Source organism: Varroa destructor, unplaced genomic scaffold (assembly GCF_002443255.2).
Source record: "Varroa destructor unplaced genomic scaffold, Vdes_3.0 BEIS01000001.1, whole genome shotgun sequence".
Lineage (NCBI taxonomy): Eukaryota > Metazoa > Arthropoda > Arachnida > Mesostigmata > Varroidae > Varroa > Varroa destructor.
In genome coordinates, this window is record NW_019211454.1 from 59,359,291 (window position 1) to 59,374,638 (window position 15,348).

Below are 15,348 nucleotides of genomic sequence, written 5' to 3' on the forward strand. Positions count from 1 at the left end.
TATGAACCGTCAGGTCTCACATCGTCCTTTAGTTTTCCGCCTTTTGAGCTGTCTAAACAGTTACGTGACCTTTGGCACTACCGGATGTTTACTTCTATTTTCACACGGTTGTATGGTTTTTTTCAAGAAATCGAGCTACTGTTTTTTTGCATGGCTTCTAAACTAAGCTACGTGCATATAATTGATGTTACTACGACATTATGCAACTCGCTGCTCGATAACTAAGGACATCACCTTTATGTTAAATATATTTTTATTTACAAACATGTTCACTTTTATTATTGTTGCAGTCGGTTGTTCTTGCAGTTTCAGCACACTTCTCACATGTTCACATCGTGAAGGATGGACGGACACATTGCACATATACTCCCTCAGCCATCAGTATTCGTCTCGGTACTTCTAATGAGTGAGAACGTTACGGCTGTAAAAACCAGAAAAAGCAAACACTGGACCCGACAGGTCTCACATCTTCCATTTGATCATTTACTCCTCCTGTTATTGCCTGCGTCTTTTCTCCAAACTATCAGAGATAACGTTTCGACATTCGGTAGGATATTTTCTGCACGTCCATACGTGTAGTAGTTAACTCGGCTAAGGCTTAAGGCTGTTCTGGAGTTTAATATCTGCCAATAATGTTTGTTGCTGCTCTTTACACGATCTCATTTCTGTCATCCTGTTAAATAATATGTGTATGTGCTAAAATGTCACTTCGTACTGTGTTGTTTCCCCATAGTAGTTTATCTTCTTGAATTCGTTAAGAAAATACCACAGAAAGCATTGGAGGACCAATTTCGTTGCAGGATTAAATCGTAGCACGTTGATACACATCATATTTTCAATACGCTTGACTAGGGATGCGTCGGGGAGTTGCGTGTATCCCAGTTCATCAACTAATTGACTATTTCCTGTCCTACCGCAAGCGTCCGGAAACTCTACAGCCCCAAGAGTCTGTCCGCTTTTTTAGGCCAAGCGGAAAACAGATTTCAAATAATTAACAACAATCTGTATTGCTTTTTATATCTACGTAGGTCTGCATACAAGTATCTTACACTCATTCGTCTGTCGTCTGTTTATGATTTCGTACCAAAACACGCACAGTTACTTATCACGCGTTTTTGTATATTGCCGTTACGTATCGTTGTGTCACAATTTGCAGCGATGGTTATTCATACGGCAGTCATACGTCACCTTGTTGCAGTTCCCACTGTCCACTGCTGTCGCTTCGTTAGATCTTTTTATAGAATGAAATGGCAGATGTTCTGAAGAATATGATCTGTGCGCAACGAATGTATATATATGTATCATGTTTGTTAGAATTGGCGCCTTTTCGTTCTCCAACATTATTTCTCGCAGAGAGGTACCTAGAATAACTTCGAAAGAAAAAAAATGAGTCTGAAAATCACAGGTCGTCGCGTGTACTACCGATATTCGTTCTGCTTCTGCCGGATTACGCATTATCGATTCGTTGTAGCGTTTCGTTCGTTCCTTTGAGAAGCGCCAAGGCCCGAAGTGCTACGTTACTCCTACACGCTTAACTTAGATATCTATGCATTCATCATCCTTTTACACACCGATAGAAAATTTTTGTATCTATATATGTTTTGGGCTGTACGGGTCACGTGGGTGGACAAACAAGAATATGAATAGTTTTTGCAGAAATAATAACAATCGCTAATGATAGTGTTGATAATGGACGTATAATTTGAAACACCCATGTCGAACTGTCAAAAACATAAATCTAACGACGACAAAATGTGCGGCTCCATCATCCGGTCTACAATTTCACCCCAGTCGTCCTTATGTAAGAATTCATTTCTACTACTTCTGATATCCTGGTAACATACCAGCCTTCGATCTGTTCACCTTGCGTGATACCTTCTTGGTTGTTGGAGTTTTTGTCACAGGCTTGTGTCATTTGGATAGGGTCAGCAATGTCTAGCGCTAGAAAAAGTATCACTAGTGAAAGTTACTTAGCATATAGTCGTACTACAAGTACAATGAGGTGAGGTAATCTGCATTAAAATGAAAGTTTACCCTCTCGGGAATCATTTTTCAGTGCTACGAAGCTATGAAGGAAGACCCTCAGATAAAGCAGTTGACCCATGAGCGAAGCCTTTCTCCTTCTTCTTCGTGTTGATAAAAGTCGCTTAAATAACGTTTTCTGTGTCTCGAATCGATTTTGTTCTACTATTGTCATATTAACTCTGTCACGCAGAATGACACGACTACCACTTTAACCATGTCGTCAAATGTACTCGTATGCCACGTAGAGTACACCTAGCTTTTAACATCTATTGCCACGATAAAACTATATATATATATATATATATAGTGCTTTATCGTACCAATATATATATATATATATATTGGTGTATATAAACGTATCAAAAAGGGAATAAAAAGAAGAAGCGTGTCCAGTGACTTGGTGATTAAGCGACAAGATATCATTTGCGTCGGCTCTATACGAAAAAGGTCATTTCGGTTGCGTTAGGACCAGTCGCTTGCAGTAGAAGTTCGAAAATTATAGTCAGCGATTGACTATGATGAGAACGTAGTGAAAGAAACGTAATAAACCTTACCATTGATTTCTGTTCAACGCACATGATAGAGATTAATTGTTTCGAGGTGGACCTGGCTGAAGCCATTCGAACCACGAAGTCTTGATTACTATTCAAATACTATGTGTGCCAATAGGTTAACATTTATTAGTATAATGGGCAAAATCTGAAAAAGTAACTTCCTTCAAAATTAGGCTTTCCTCCAGACCAGTTATTCTGTACAAGTTAAAAACAACATGATACCCTTTGTGTGCACAGTCGTCGTAGTTGTTTGTCAGTTGGAACGTCTGCATGGAGGACCCGTCAGCTCAGAATGAACGTCGTTGAACTCGTTCTATCCTTCTCCACCAACGCGCGTGTAAATCATACACTGATCCTAAATAATCAAAACTGATCCTTTATAATTTGCAATTGACTACACATGATAGCAAATGCATCCCGTGCTAGGCAGCAGGAAAATTCGCTAGAGACGCAAAAGCCATCAAGATGAAATTTCCTATGGTTGGTTGTCTTGCTGTGGCTACCATCAATCAACAAAATAGATCAATTCATCATCTATAATTGCTTAATCTAGCAACACTTGATGGTCAATTTTATGGTCGAACACTGCTTTTACTTATGGTCTTATCATTGTTGACGCCACATGGCTGTTGCCATAACTGTTGCTTAGCTGGCACTCTTCTTTTTCCGTTCCGATTCTTCCAACTTGTTCCATTCCAGCTACTTACTATTCTCAATTTCGTCAATGAGCCGCATTACTTGCATTTTGACGAGCTTAATGGCGTCCGCTGCTCTCGGTATAAAAAGCACGTCGCTACCCGTAATCTGAAATGTCTTACCGGGTTCGCCTTCATCCGCATCAGCCTCCATCGGTGACGGACAATATCCGTACTTGAATGTAATTAGCTCGGGGTGGCTCTTTTTCGAGGTTATCTTCACAATAGACACAAGTGGACGTCTTGCTACAATATGTGCAAAGTTTTTCTTCGATGAAAGCTCTCGAAGCACGAATAAATGTGTCCGTGAAATGAGCAGGTGACAGTTAGGGCAAAGAGTCTTTGCTCCCGGCCGCAGCTCTTCGCATTCGTAATGAGCTAATACATCGGATTTATGCTTCCAAGCTTCTACGCTCACTTCTTCAGCTCCCACGGATGCGTCCGAACCCAAACAGCCACCGTCATCTGTAGAGGGCATTCCGCAGAGATCGTTATAGTACTGCCTTTTTGAGCTTGAGCCAATACGTAAAAATATAGGTATGCAAGCATCCTTGGATAAACTGTTATCAGGTGAGATTAATTACTATCTGTCCGTTTTAGTACCGTATATAGTACACACAGACGAATTAAACAAATATATCGAAGGGTGCACTTATAATAACGTAGCTTATAATAACCTATATACGCCATAATCGGTGCGATAAGGCTCAAAAAATGATCAAGCAGAGCACGATCAATGAATAAATCATACCAAGAAGATCATCGTCATCAATCGAAGTTGAAGTGAACATTGAATCAGCGGCACGATATCTTTTACCCAGCTTGTCGCCGCTAGACACATGCCGTTCAGGGTTGATTGGTCCACCAATTGGAGTTGAATTTCCAATCATTAGGCCCTAGAGTCAATAACAACAGTGCGACAAGGAATGCAGTAATTAGACGTACAAATAAAAGTACCACTAGATACTTTCCGCAAACGTATTCCGTCCTCCTAAACCATGACTTAAGTACATTAGAAAGCGGGCTTCTGAGCTCATTTGAAAAGCTTCTTACCAACCAAAATAGAAGATGTTCATATTCTAAATCCTGTTCTGGACCTTTGCAATTATAAAAAGACGCCGAAGCAGATAACAATCAAACTTCCGAGCCAACCATTTTTACCTTGAACTCTTCCTTTAGATCTTGTGCTGAAGAAAGCTTCAATTTCAACTTGCCCAAAAGTCCTTCTTTCTGTCGGAAGCGCGAGAAAAACGAGGTGCTTTCCTTTGACTCATCCGTGTCGGTACTTAGATTCGAACCCGACTTGTTGCTATGATTTGATGAGGCGCACTGGATGCATTGTTGTGGGTTGTGATCGGTGAGGTACTCGTCTAAATGGGACTCCTCGCTGATGAGGTCGTGCAGGGCAGAATATCCACCGCGCACCTGCGAGATATAAGTAACTTGTTTCTGTAAGAACGATGCGACTACCATATTTACGTACTGATCTTCTTCCTCGCGTCCGCTTCCCATAAAGCAGATGTGTTCTCCTGCCTTGCCTGCTTCCACCATGTGTTTCTGTGCGGTGAAAAGCGCTTGTACAGCAATACTATATGCTGTTGGCTCGGACAGCATCTAAACAAAAGCAAAGGAAGTGTTCACCATGATGCAGGTTAACGTCGACTCGATCCAGGATAGACGTTTAACAAGACAGCTGAGTTGAAGTAACGCAAATTTAAGCTCGAAGTAAACTCACAATAAACCTTTGCACAGCTTTTTAGCAATGCCAAACACAAAGTATCGGTTTCTTAACTTACCAGACTTGCGTCTAGGTGAAACGCTGTTTTGAGGTGGCCTGCATTGTACTGTTCTGCTGGCCGGCAATCCACTACAAAGTATCGAACGAGCGATTTATAGGGCAGACTCATGCGCTGCGCTTCGTTGAGCAGTAGATCGGAAGGAGGTACAGGAAGGCACAGAACTTGAGCAAGGCTCGCCGAGATGGCCTCGTCCTCGGTAACGCCCGCTGGCCGGGTAGGATGATCCGGCTCAGGAGTCGAAGTCGATGAGGTCGCGGGCGACGCCGAACTAGACGATTGCGTCCGCAGGCCGAAGAGTGAATGCCGAAACGAGGCATAAATCGACGGCGGAGTCTTGGTCGAGTAGAAGTGCGCCAGCTGGCAGAAGTCTTCGACGTCGTCGGCATTTAGGGCGCAGGGTGCTGACGAAATCGATTCGACAATTTTTTCGCGTGGCTCGGTCTTCGACGCGAGAATCTGATCTCTGCAAGCCATTAATGAGAACATCTGCGTGATACGCCAATGATATTGAACAGCTACTGCAATATTGCATGAAATTCTGTGTAAGTACATAAAAAGCGGTTTAAATAATGCAACAATAAGATATATAACCCTAAAGTGCTGTAAGCTTATTAGAGGCTTAGCAGGTAACATGTTTCTGAGTAAGAGTGAATACGTATTACTGTGGGAAGTAGGAACAGCTAGTACTCCGACATCGAAAGTAACTTCAAACATGAATATACACCCAGAAGACCTTTCCTGGGATATACGTTATTGGCTGAGGCTCGTACAGAGATGGCAAACCGTGGGCGTTAAGGCAAGCTATTTTGCAAGATACTATAAGATTATCTGCAAAGAAAACAGTTTCAGTGAGGATTGGGCAAAACTAAACATCTAAAGTTGCAAGCGTATGTCTTGTTTTCCCTCTTACCTAAGATTGACGAGAAGCACAAGAGCAAGGTAGAAAACGAGGAATGGATCACATATTTGTAGGTAGATATCCCAAATCGATTGGGTTACGGCGAGGTCGCAGCTTTCGCTGAAGACGCTGGCGAGCCACCGCCACGCGTACTGTTCGGGAACGACCTTCTTACTTTCCAGAAATGAGCAGATCTCAGGATCGTGATATTGCAGTAACAACCGCATCAGATGGAACGCTGCGCTCCCAAAACGAGCGTCTCCGTCCTGAAAACAACTCCTGTAATCAGTCAAAACCAAAGTTAATCAATGGACATCTACTGCAACTAAACTTTAGCAAAATATGTGTGTAAAAGAGACGAGTTTCTGTTCCGTATAGGTTCCGGCACAACTGGCTATCATGGGTTAGCGCGCTTTACAGCAGATACAATATAACTAAAATAGTGAAAAATCAGTTTCACAAAGAAAAGCCTACGTACCCTAGATATTAAGCCATGACAAACATGCGGTCTGAGGGTTCTTGTAGCTTTTTAGTAGATTCGTTGCCATTAACAACAACACGGTTCATTGGTACCGATATTCAGGTGGTTACCCATACTGCCTTAGCAAAAATGACAACAGAATAGATCTTCCACTGATGATGGTGTGTGGTAAGTAGCGGCGTGAAATAAAACTACACCTGCGTCTTCTTACTTTTGAATTCATTTCGGTTTTCTGCGATCTGTGTCGCTGCATAGCTCTGAGTGACTAAAACTGCCCAGTCAGCTTAAACAGGTCGCTGGATAATCTCTAAGCTTTATGCTATCGCTGCCCGCCAATTTTCTCTAATACCTAATGAAATCATCCCATAATTTCGTTTCCATAGTTTTCGTGAAAATAAATACCCCGAATATGGTTTCTTTATCATTTTAATTCTGTATACTTAAAGAGATCAATTCATAACCTGTATAAACTTCTCGGACCTCATATATGATCTGAGACTTTATGTTTATTCAGATCCCTAAGACTTGAGCAACTTCACCTATCGATAGTCGCTTTGTGTATCGTCTTAGCTTCGGATCTTTGTTTGCACACGGTGTAGATCTGAACGATGCCGTTAAATACTAGTAGTTCATTCCCTACTTACAATAATATGATATGGTTTCAAACTTTCAAATTATGCTTGTCTGATAACTCGTTGAGCTTTCTAGAAAATTCGAGATTATTCCAGAAGAAATGAGTTAAGAAGAAACAGCATTTTCTAGTGAACTCATTCCATGTTCGTTCGAAATTCGTGTGCTATCTTCAATGTGCAATTCTTACAACTTTTTGGCGCATACGGCATTTATAATCGACACGCGCTTCAGTCTCTACCACCAGTCAAAGAAAGAATGGCGTCGCTTTAAGGAGAAGTAGCATTTTTGGGTAGTATCCACTGGGTTCAGAGGGAAGGTAGCGGTACTACTACAAATGAACGTTAGGGGGCATGTGCTGCTTAAGATACTTGCCGAAAACGAAACAGTGAGTACAACCCGCTATCTCGAACTCCCCCAGATACTCAAAAACCGTTGAGACGACAATCGAAAGTGCGTAGTCTGGTTACTTGATGACAATACCAGACCTTGTCGCCATGCCTCGACTGCTTACTGAACTGAGCAAAGGAATGTCCACCATGCGCTTCTATTAATCCCGATATAAACCTGTGCAACATCGGCCGTCCTATGCCTTAAAAAAGCTACTGATGGGCAAGGCAATCCCGCCATCGATTTACTTGGAGAAACCCGGGACGGGGAAGTTACATATGGAACCGTGAACAAGCTTTGAAGCTGTCAGAACGCTGAGAGGAGTGGGGTGTTGAAAATAAAAGTATCTCTAACATATAGGAAACCATCATTTTAGCCCAACGTTATTTTATTTCAAAGTCTGCCGGATCCGCTTGTGACAGCATAATATTCATAGCTTTGTCCAAAGCCGGTAAGGTGATCGAAAACTTTGAACGACTGGAAGTCACAAAGAATAAGATACCGTTAAAAATATATACTGATAAAAAAATACCGTTGGTGCTGGAACTCAACGCTCAGTGATTTAGCTTCTGCTTCCTGAAGGTGAGAATGCCAGCAGAATCCACTGACGGTTCGTGAAACAACTTTTACAAAGTTCGTGAAAAACTAGACAACACAACCTTCAATCGAACAACGCTCCGGTCTGTTACTGGTGAAATTTTTGGAGGTTAAATACCATAGAGGCGGCTATATCTCAGAACATAGGATAGGAGAACAAACTTCTATGTATGGCAAAGACCGGTGCCTAGGCAGGTTTCTAGCCGGTAACCGTTGAGATAGATTTTGTCTAGAGTACACCACACGTTTATTTTCGACCTGCCAGATAATTTCAGACAACTTGTGTTGACAACCTTAAGAACGGCTTGAACCATTACAACTACCCATAGAAGATGAACCTATAGACAGGAAGACTGTCTTGTTTGAGAACATTTATCTTCATGTATAAAAAAAATATTTTCGCAAAACTACCGGATATTTATGGATCATTTTTCGGATAAAATCGAGTCATGTTGAATCCGGGTGACAAATGCATTTCCATTGTAACCGTAAACATGTATCTACCGCTGGTCCAAATTTCCAAACGGGTAGTACCGCATATTGACAACATGCAGTTTTATAGACCTGTTCGAGAAAAACTGGAATTAGATGAACACGACCCGTCCAAAATAAGACCGAAGAGCTTGAATACCGGATATAGAAAAGGTTCTCATATAAGGTACGACAAACGGCCAATTACATTTATCAGCTTCTACTGCTCGATGCAGCCGTTAAGCGTTTCGTCAAGCAGCGATAGCGGTAACGGTAACGGTAACGGGTAGTCTCACTAGCCCTTTCGTAATGGCGTAGTTAAAGATTTTTGCTATACGTACTCAGCCATGCCTTTGGAACAGACTGTTCGCATTAACTAACCGTTTTTGATTTACAGGTAAACTTAAATTGTGCCAAAGATGAAAATAATTTCAGGAGTGAAGGGTTTTTGGAAATGACAATGGAGATTAGTGGGAAACGCCCTGGGTCACTCGTGCTTTTCATAAATATTATTATTATAATGAAATGATCACAACTATAATTGCTTGCTGCTGCGAGCATTAATTCTATATTATACGCTTGATGCTCTTACTGCTATATACAATGCGGCATGCGTACCTTGGTACAAATCGGTGCACCATGTTATAAAAAGCTCCGTAAAGGTCCTCCTTATTGAGACGTAATGCTACTAACGGTTCGAGCAGCGCCATCCAGCCGTTACCGACCTCGTAGCGGAGGTTACTCTGTTTGACGAAGCGCGTGACTACCGATTCCAGGTCGCACAACACCGAAAGTTTCTCCGCTCCCTCATTTCCTAGTTTTTCTGCAATGGACAACCATTTACAGAATTAACGGATAAGGATTGTTTTTTTGAACTATACTAAAGCGACCTAACAGGAAGCAAAATAATTATGCATCATAAACAACATATAAATAGAATTAATTAAAAGCGGTTTCCCATTCGGGTTCCTTTCGGTAGTAAACTGTTGGGTAAGGACTAATCGCAGATAAATCCCACTGTCGAAATATGCTTTTTCGAATAATTTATATCATGACATAAAGATTTACCTTTGAAATTTCCCTTGAGATACGCTGGGATTTACGAGGCCTAAAAGTAGCTGGTCTTAGAGATGCAATACATATCATAGATACCAAGCTGACCATCTTTTTTTCCATACTGAAACTCGAGGTCATCTAGAATACTCGGAAAAATCCCGGTTTGACACGATGGATGGATGCAGCGAACTAATTATTAATGTTTCTACAAAATGGGTCACACGGGCAAACGTTACTACACAACTTTGCATAGCCCCACTGTTATATAGAGACTCTTGATAAGGCTTCCCGCGATGCAAATAAACGTAACCCCACCAAGGTTGTTTTTTTTTATTACCTATAAGATAGTCGCAAATTCTGTAGCAGGATTATTATTACCGTTGACGCTTTGGTGTAGCGATTTAGAATTTCAGAAGAAAGAACAGTTGGAATGACGTTTCTGTTAAATTGGCTCTAAATAGCAGCATACATGAAGACAAAAGACAGGCACGCATCCCTGAGATTTCTGCGTACATTTTGATATACTTCACCTTCTTTATTTGTATATTGGAATTATGAATCACAATATTGTAGAAGAATTAGTTGTTGCTAATTCGTGTTGAAGACCTTGTGTCTCTTTAGAGACTTTATTCAATTTTCTTGGTGCAGCGCGCCATATGATGAAAGACTTCATCCTACCATTCAGTCAACACCCACCACCATCTGCTGACCGTTTGGGTTCTGATATTCAGTTTTCCTTTTCAGCGTATTTCAATCTTCGCGCATCTTAGATGGTCGAAGATTACTAAACAAAGATGTCATTCAAACGGTTGGTACAAGCAACTTTTAAGCATGCGTCCGTGACTCTGCAGAAACTAGGTCATTCGACAGAGGCACATATGAAAAATTCGATTACGAATGAGAAATGGCTTACAGGTTAACACATTGTTGCTATATCAGATCAAAGTATTAATAAATGCTACGTTTCATCGTTCGAAACGAACTTTCGGAATCAATGACTCGGATCGGAACGAGCTGTTACGTTGTTATAATCAAGTTAATAGTATCAAGCTAATTAGTTATAATCAACTTTGGCAAAACTTCGATTATGCGATCCCGAGGAAAGGGAACTGTATTTCTAGAGGGACGACGTTCAGGTCCGCAAAACAAGGTACAAACTATACTACTTACCATCTAGATGCTATCTGGACTTGTTCTGTCCCAGCACGCGTGGATGGCAGTGGTCGTAATGAACCAGTCAAAAATTAGGTAAATGAATCTAATTGCATAAGTTGAATTTATTCAATAAGACAGTAACGAAACAAAACTATGAAAAGGTTCTCTTTCTTTAAGTTCTTTCATATTTCTTTAAGTTAAAGCTAAATCATGGTAAAGTTTTAGCTGAAAGTGATCAACATCCTCAAGATACCAAGGAAAAAGCTCAGGCTTTTTTTTTTTTATAATTCAAGCGGTCTAGAATCATGAATAGGCTCAGAATACAAATTTCATTTTTACAATTCTTTTATACTGCAATATCTAGGCGTACGAACGAACACAACCCAAAGCAAGCGAGACCTTGAAACGATGGAAAAGGCTGGAAGCTTCGTTTTGACATCGATTCATAGGTAATCGCTTCTGCCAAATGTACAATATATTATGTGAACACTCATTCAAGCAGAAAACAAATCCTTATTTTGGCACCGGTGCAGATGCTACTCGTTGGTACATATATGGTACTATTTTGTTGAGCGTCTAAGATCGGATGGATATGTACCACAGGTTACGTTCGTATCACCTATAGCACATAGAAAAGTGCTACTCTAGTCTTTTCACTTGCCATAGTCATACCAGGAACTATTTCGTTTTCCTGTACATTTATTATGCTAATTCCAAATCAGGATTTTAGCTGGCTGACCAAGACCGAAACATTAACGTCGAACTTGAGAAAATCGGTACCCGTGGGTGCTTGTCACAAAAGGACAACTAACTAATTTACAAAGTTCATTCATTTATTATGGCACTATTTTTATTAGTGTCGATAGGCGTGGGCCAGGTTTATTAGAGTTTAGCATAATACTCTAGATAATACTTTTAGATTTCGATAAGCGTCATCGTCTCGAAGCGGTCATACTTTGTCACTCACTCCCAGCGTCACTGTCGCACACCTGTTCGCTCATTTTAATCGCTCAAGTCGAGCAGAATCAACAATTCCAATAACAATAAACAGATGGGTTGAACAGCTTTCATAAAAAAATGCCGGGTTAGGGCTCATTTCTAGCATGAAACGTTCTAGTACAATTCTAGAGGGCCTTGTCCTTGTGAACAGAAACATTTTACTAAGAACAAAGCAAACAGCGAACCAGACGAGCGTTTTAATGGTACGAAATTCACGTCAAATATATCTTTATGTGAGCCTTAACAATATACGCTCAGGCGTCTATACTGTAGTAAAAAATGATCAATACAAAAAAGTCCTGTTCATTTGAAAATTCGGGAGACCACAATTGCTTACAGTAATGTGGCCAGCATGCACGTGCTTACGTACCTAATCACGTACTCAAAACAATGGTACAAATTAGAACTATTACCATACAAATATCATAGATTAGACGATAAAATATCTGCCATGACAACACTATCAGCATTAGGTACGTCACAGACTGCCATGGCCTGTCCGTGGCTCTATGCAAGCTTAGTGTAGTCAGGTCGGGCAAAAGCAAAAGGTCGACACTTTCCGCTGCTGTCCTGCAGGAAGATAAAGACGAGGCTGTACAGGATACCGGGCTCTGATCATCCTCCAAAAATGGCAAAAAAGATCGCAACTGGATGGTAGCGTCCCGGTCTAAGCAGATCATGACAACAACGGCAGTTACGATCCGCTAGCAACAATACTGATGTACAACCGCAGATAGGCACAAGTTTTACCTTTAGTCCCGCAGGAAGCAGGAGTGATAATTAGCGTCTGTGGCAGACGTCAGTGCATAAACGGATCTAGTCGACAGACACAATATAATTGAAATGTGAAGATTCAAGCCTTTTCATTTAAATGGATTGAAGTTTCACTGGCCGCTCTCACTAAAGCACAGCTATAGGAACTAGTATTGACCTGTGATCTCAATTCAATATGAACGAGAGCGCCAATCAGAGCACTCCATCATTGCTAAAGTTCAACATTAGGCGTCAACTTTGGGTCGCTTTTGAGTGCTGCACTCTTCGCAGAAGGACAGTAAGTTGCCTGAAGCATTTTCTAACTTTAGCCCCAATAGACGACAGAATACTGTTAGCTAAATAAAGTGGGTAGGCTCTATCCGATTTATTCATGGCCATTAGGGCAAACAACAGCAAACCTACTAGTCAGCGTTACTTTCAACAATGTTACCTGTTGCGTCGATCGAAGCAAAAACGGGGATTATGCAATCGTACTGGCGCTAGTAACCGTTATTACTTATTTTTTTACCTTTACTATTATTACAATTGTGATTACCTAGCTTCGAGTCGGCCCACCTCGTGAATACGCGCATAAAGCGATAAGCGGTGACAATACGTGGTCTGCTGCTGCCTTAACTGCCGAGACTCTGGGTCACAATAGCGCTAATAAATAGTTTTGGTAACAATAAATGTGTCCTTGTAGTTAATAAAACTACAAGGACACAGTTACTTTTCATCGTTGTCGACACGGCTTCGTCGTTCTGGATTATGTGAATACATTTAGGCACAACTGCTGTCGCTTGCCCATAATCTGCATCTAAATGAAGTATTTTCGATTTTCTCACATGTCACGGCGCTAACATCTCCGCTAGACTCTGGCAGACTCGATCATTGGACATTCGACATAACTGCCAATTTCAGTTTCAGCTTCCTGCCTCTGCTACTGTTAGTTTATTGCATTGTTAAAAGTGAACGGATCTTCTAGCGCAAGCATATAACAGGCCGATGATAAATAGTCCTCCACAATGTGTTCCAGTTTATCTCGAATGTCCTGCAGTGTAGTAAAAAGATTAACAAATGTTCTTCCGGATCACAGTGACAACGACATGCAAAACGAGCGCAAACGACCCAACACGTTGCACTGAATGTAATATAGGACTATATCTTCACGTCGACAAGACGTTGATTCCATCTTTTCTGTGGCGACGAAGATAAATCCGGTAAGATTTAAAACTTCTGTACCAAGTTATTCCTGAACGGCACAGAATCTGAATTACGTAAAACGCCATACACGCTTCACGTATTATGTTTGCGTTGGCCATTTCTGCGTATGCTACGTTTGCTCACCTGTCAAACGGCATAATTCATCTCAATCAAATGAAATCTCAATTCATGTGACACAATTTGGTTATGTTTTCCGTTTTGACGTTGATACTGATAAGTTCCAAGTTATTCTCAGCTAACGCCGCCAGTGGATAGCCGCTGTCGATTTTATGCGACCGTAGCGTTGCCTTTACGATCGCCATTATTATCTTGACTGTAACCGTCAATTCAACATAACATGCCTACCCTTCGATTTGGCATACTTCGCCATACAAGCGACCATTAAGCACTGACAGCAACAGGTGGCGGCCGTCATCAGCAGCAATGCGAACGACCGCACGTCAGGCCTGGCCGGTTGGTATTTTGCTGGATGACGTTCGGCTACTGCTATTTTCCAGCTACTGCTGCAGGCGACACCGTCAAGGTCGCATAAACAGGTCCTCCTCGATGGCCTCGGAAAGCCCGTTGCGCTTGAAGCACCGGCGGCTGTAACCGCGGCCACAGGAGCAGGGGCGGCATTATGCATCAGCGCCGGCGAGGGCTGCAGTTCCGATGAAAGCCGTAGGCAGAACATTGTATTAACGGCCAGAGCAGCAAAAGGCACTCGTTCTATCGCTGTCCCCAGCGAATGCTGGTTACGACTGGCCGTTATGGCAGCCAACGGGGCCCAACAGCAAAATGGTTCGACAGACAGTTGAAGAAATTGAGCCACAGAAAAACCGCGGCTGTTTGCTGTTGTGAGCACGAGGCAAAACGGAGCAGAAGAAACATGGGCAAGTGTTTTCAGTTAATTAAAACATAGAAGCTAACGTAACCTTCCAGTCGGCAGGTTATTCGTGTGGACGAAAACAAACATCGTCAGCATTTACTAATAAATATAACAAATAGGTGTAACCGAAAATTTTCATCACTTGTGACTACTCGTAGTGCATGGGAAGTCTGCCTCAAGAACGAAACGATAGGCCGATTGATCAGTGATTGTCAACGAAATATCTGAACCACTACCGCTAGTAGAACCAGTTAAACAAAAACTCCTCGGTTTCCTAATCTAACAATGCCGGTTGCTTTGACAATCAATAGAAAATTGCAGGTACAGCGTATGATTACTCTTGACATCAGTGCTTTTGTCATGCGAGTAAGACAGATAGATTCAAAACGAACCGAAAAAGTAACTGGAAAAGTAACGGTTGCTACAGCAGTGAGAGCTCTAGAGAGTCACAATTTCTAAGTTTCGATATGGTCTATAATATGTATACATATAACCAGCAAGATGTATTCACACAGAAAAAAAAAATACGAGTCATCTTCTAATTATCATCTGTATATTTCCGAAGTCCATCAATTCGTGTCGTTCCACAGGTTGCCGACGTACACTCACCACAATGAGAACTCTCCTTACTCGAGACGTTCGATGATCCACTGCCCATCAGTTATAGTTAAGTACACGTAGAAGTTAGTTGGCGAATTCTGGTTCTGGCGGCTGGAGTTTTTGTCAGCATATGAACATCGTCGCTAATTTTGC

The 15,348-nt window shown here is 41.5% G+C and overlaps 1 protein-coding gene across 9 annotated transcripts in view; it reads right to left on the reverse strand.

Moving 5' to 3' along the window:
* Positions 1 to 235: 235 nt before the first annotated feature.
* TBC1D23 (TBC1 domain family member 23) overlaps positions 236 to 15,348 on the reverse strand; it is a 49,646-nt gene continuing 34,533 nt past the window's right edge. For 8 of the 9 annotated variants that reach the window (XM_022803160.2, XM_086977968.1, XM_022803167.2 and 5 more), the window contains 6 exons: positions 9,159 to 9,363; positions 5,984 to 6,250; positions 5,071 to 5,536; positions 4,436 to 4,888; positions 4,026 to 4,170; positions 236 to 3,739 (listed from right to left, as the gene is read on the reverse strand). In XM_022803160.2, the coding sequence (XP_022658895.1) occupies positions 3,279 to 3,739; positions 4,026 to 4,170; positions 4,436 to 4,888; positions 5,071 to 5,536; positions 5,984 to 6,250; positions 9,159 to 9,363 (1,997 nt within the window). In that variant the 3' untranslated portion in view covers positions 236 to 3,278. The remainder of the gene's footprint in view (positions 3,740 to 4,025; positions 4,171 to 4,435; positions 4,889 to 5,070; positions 5,537 to 5,983; positions 6,251 to 9,158; positions 9,364 to 15,348) is intronic. The other variant, XM_086977969.1, reaches the window with a different exon arrangement.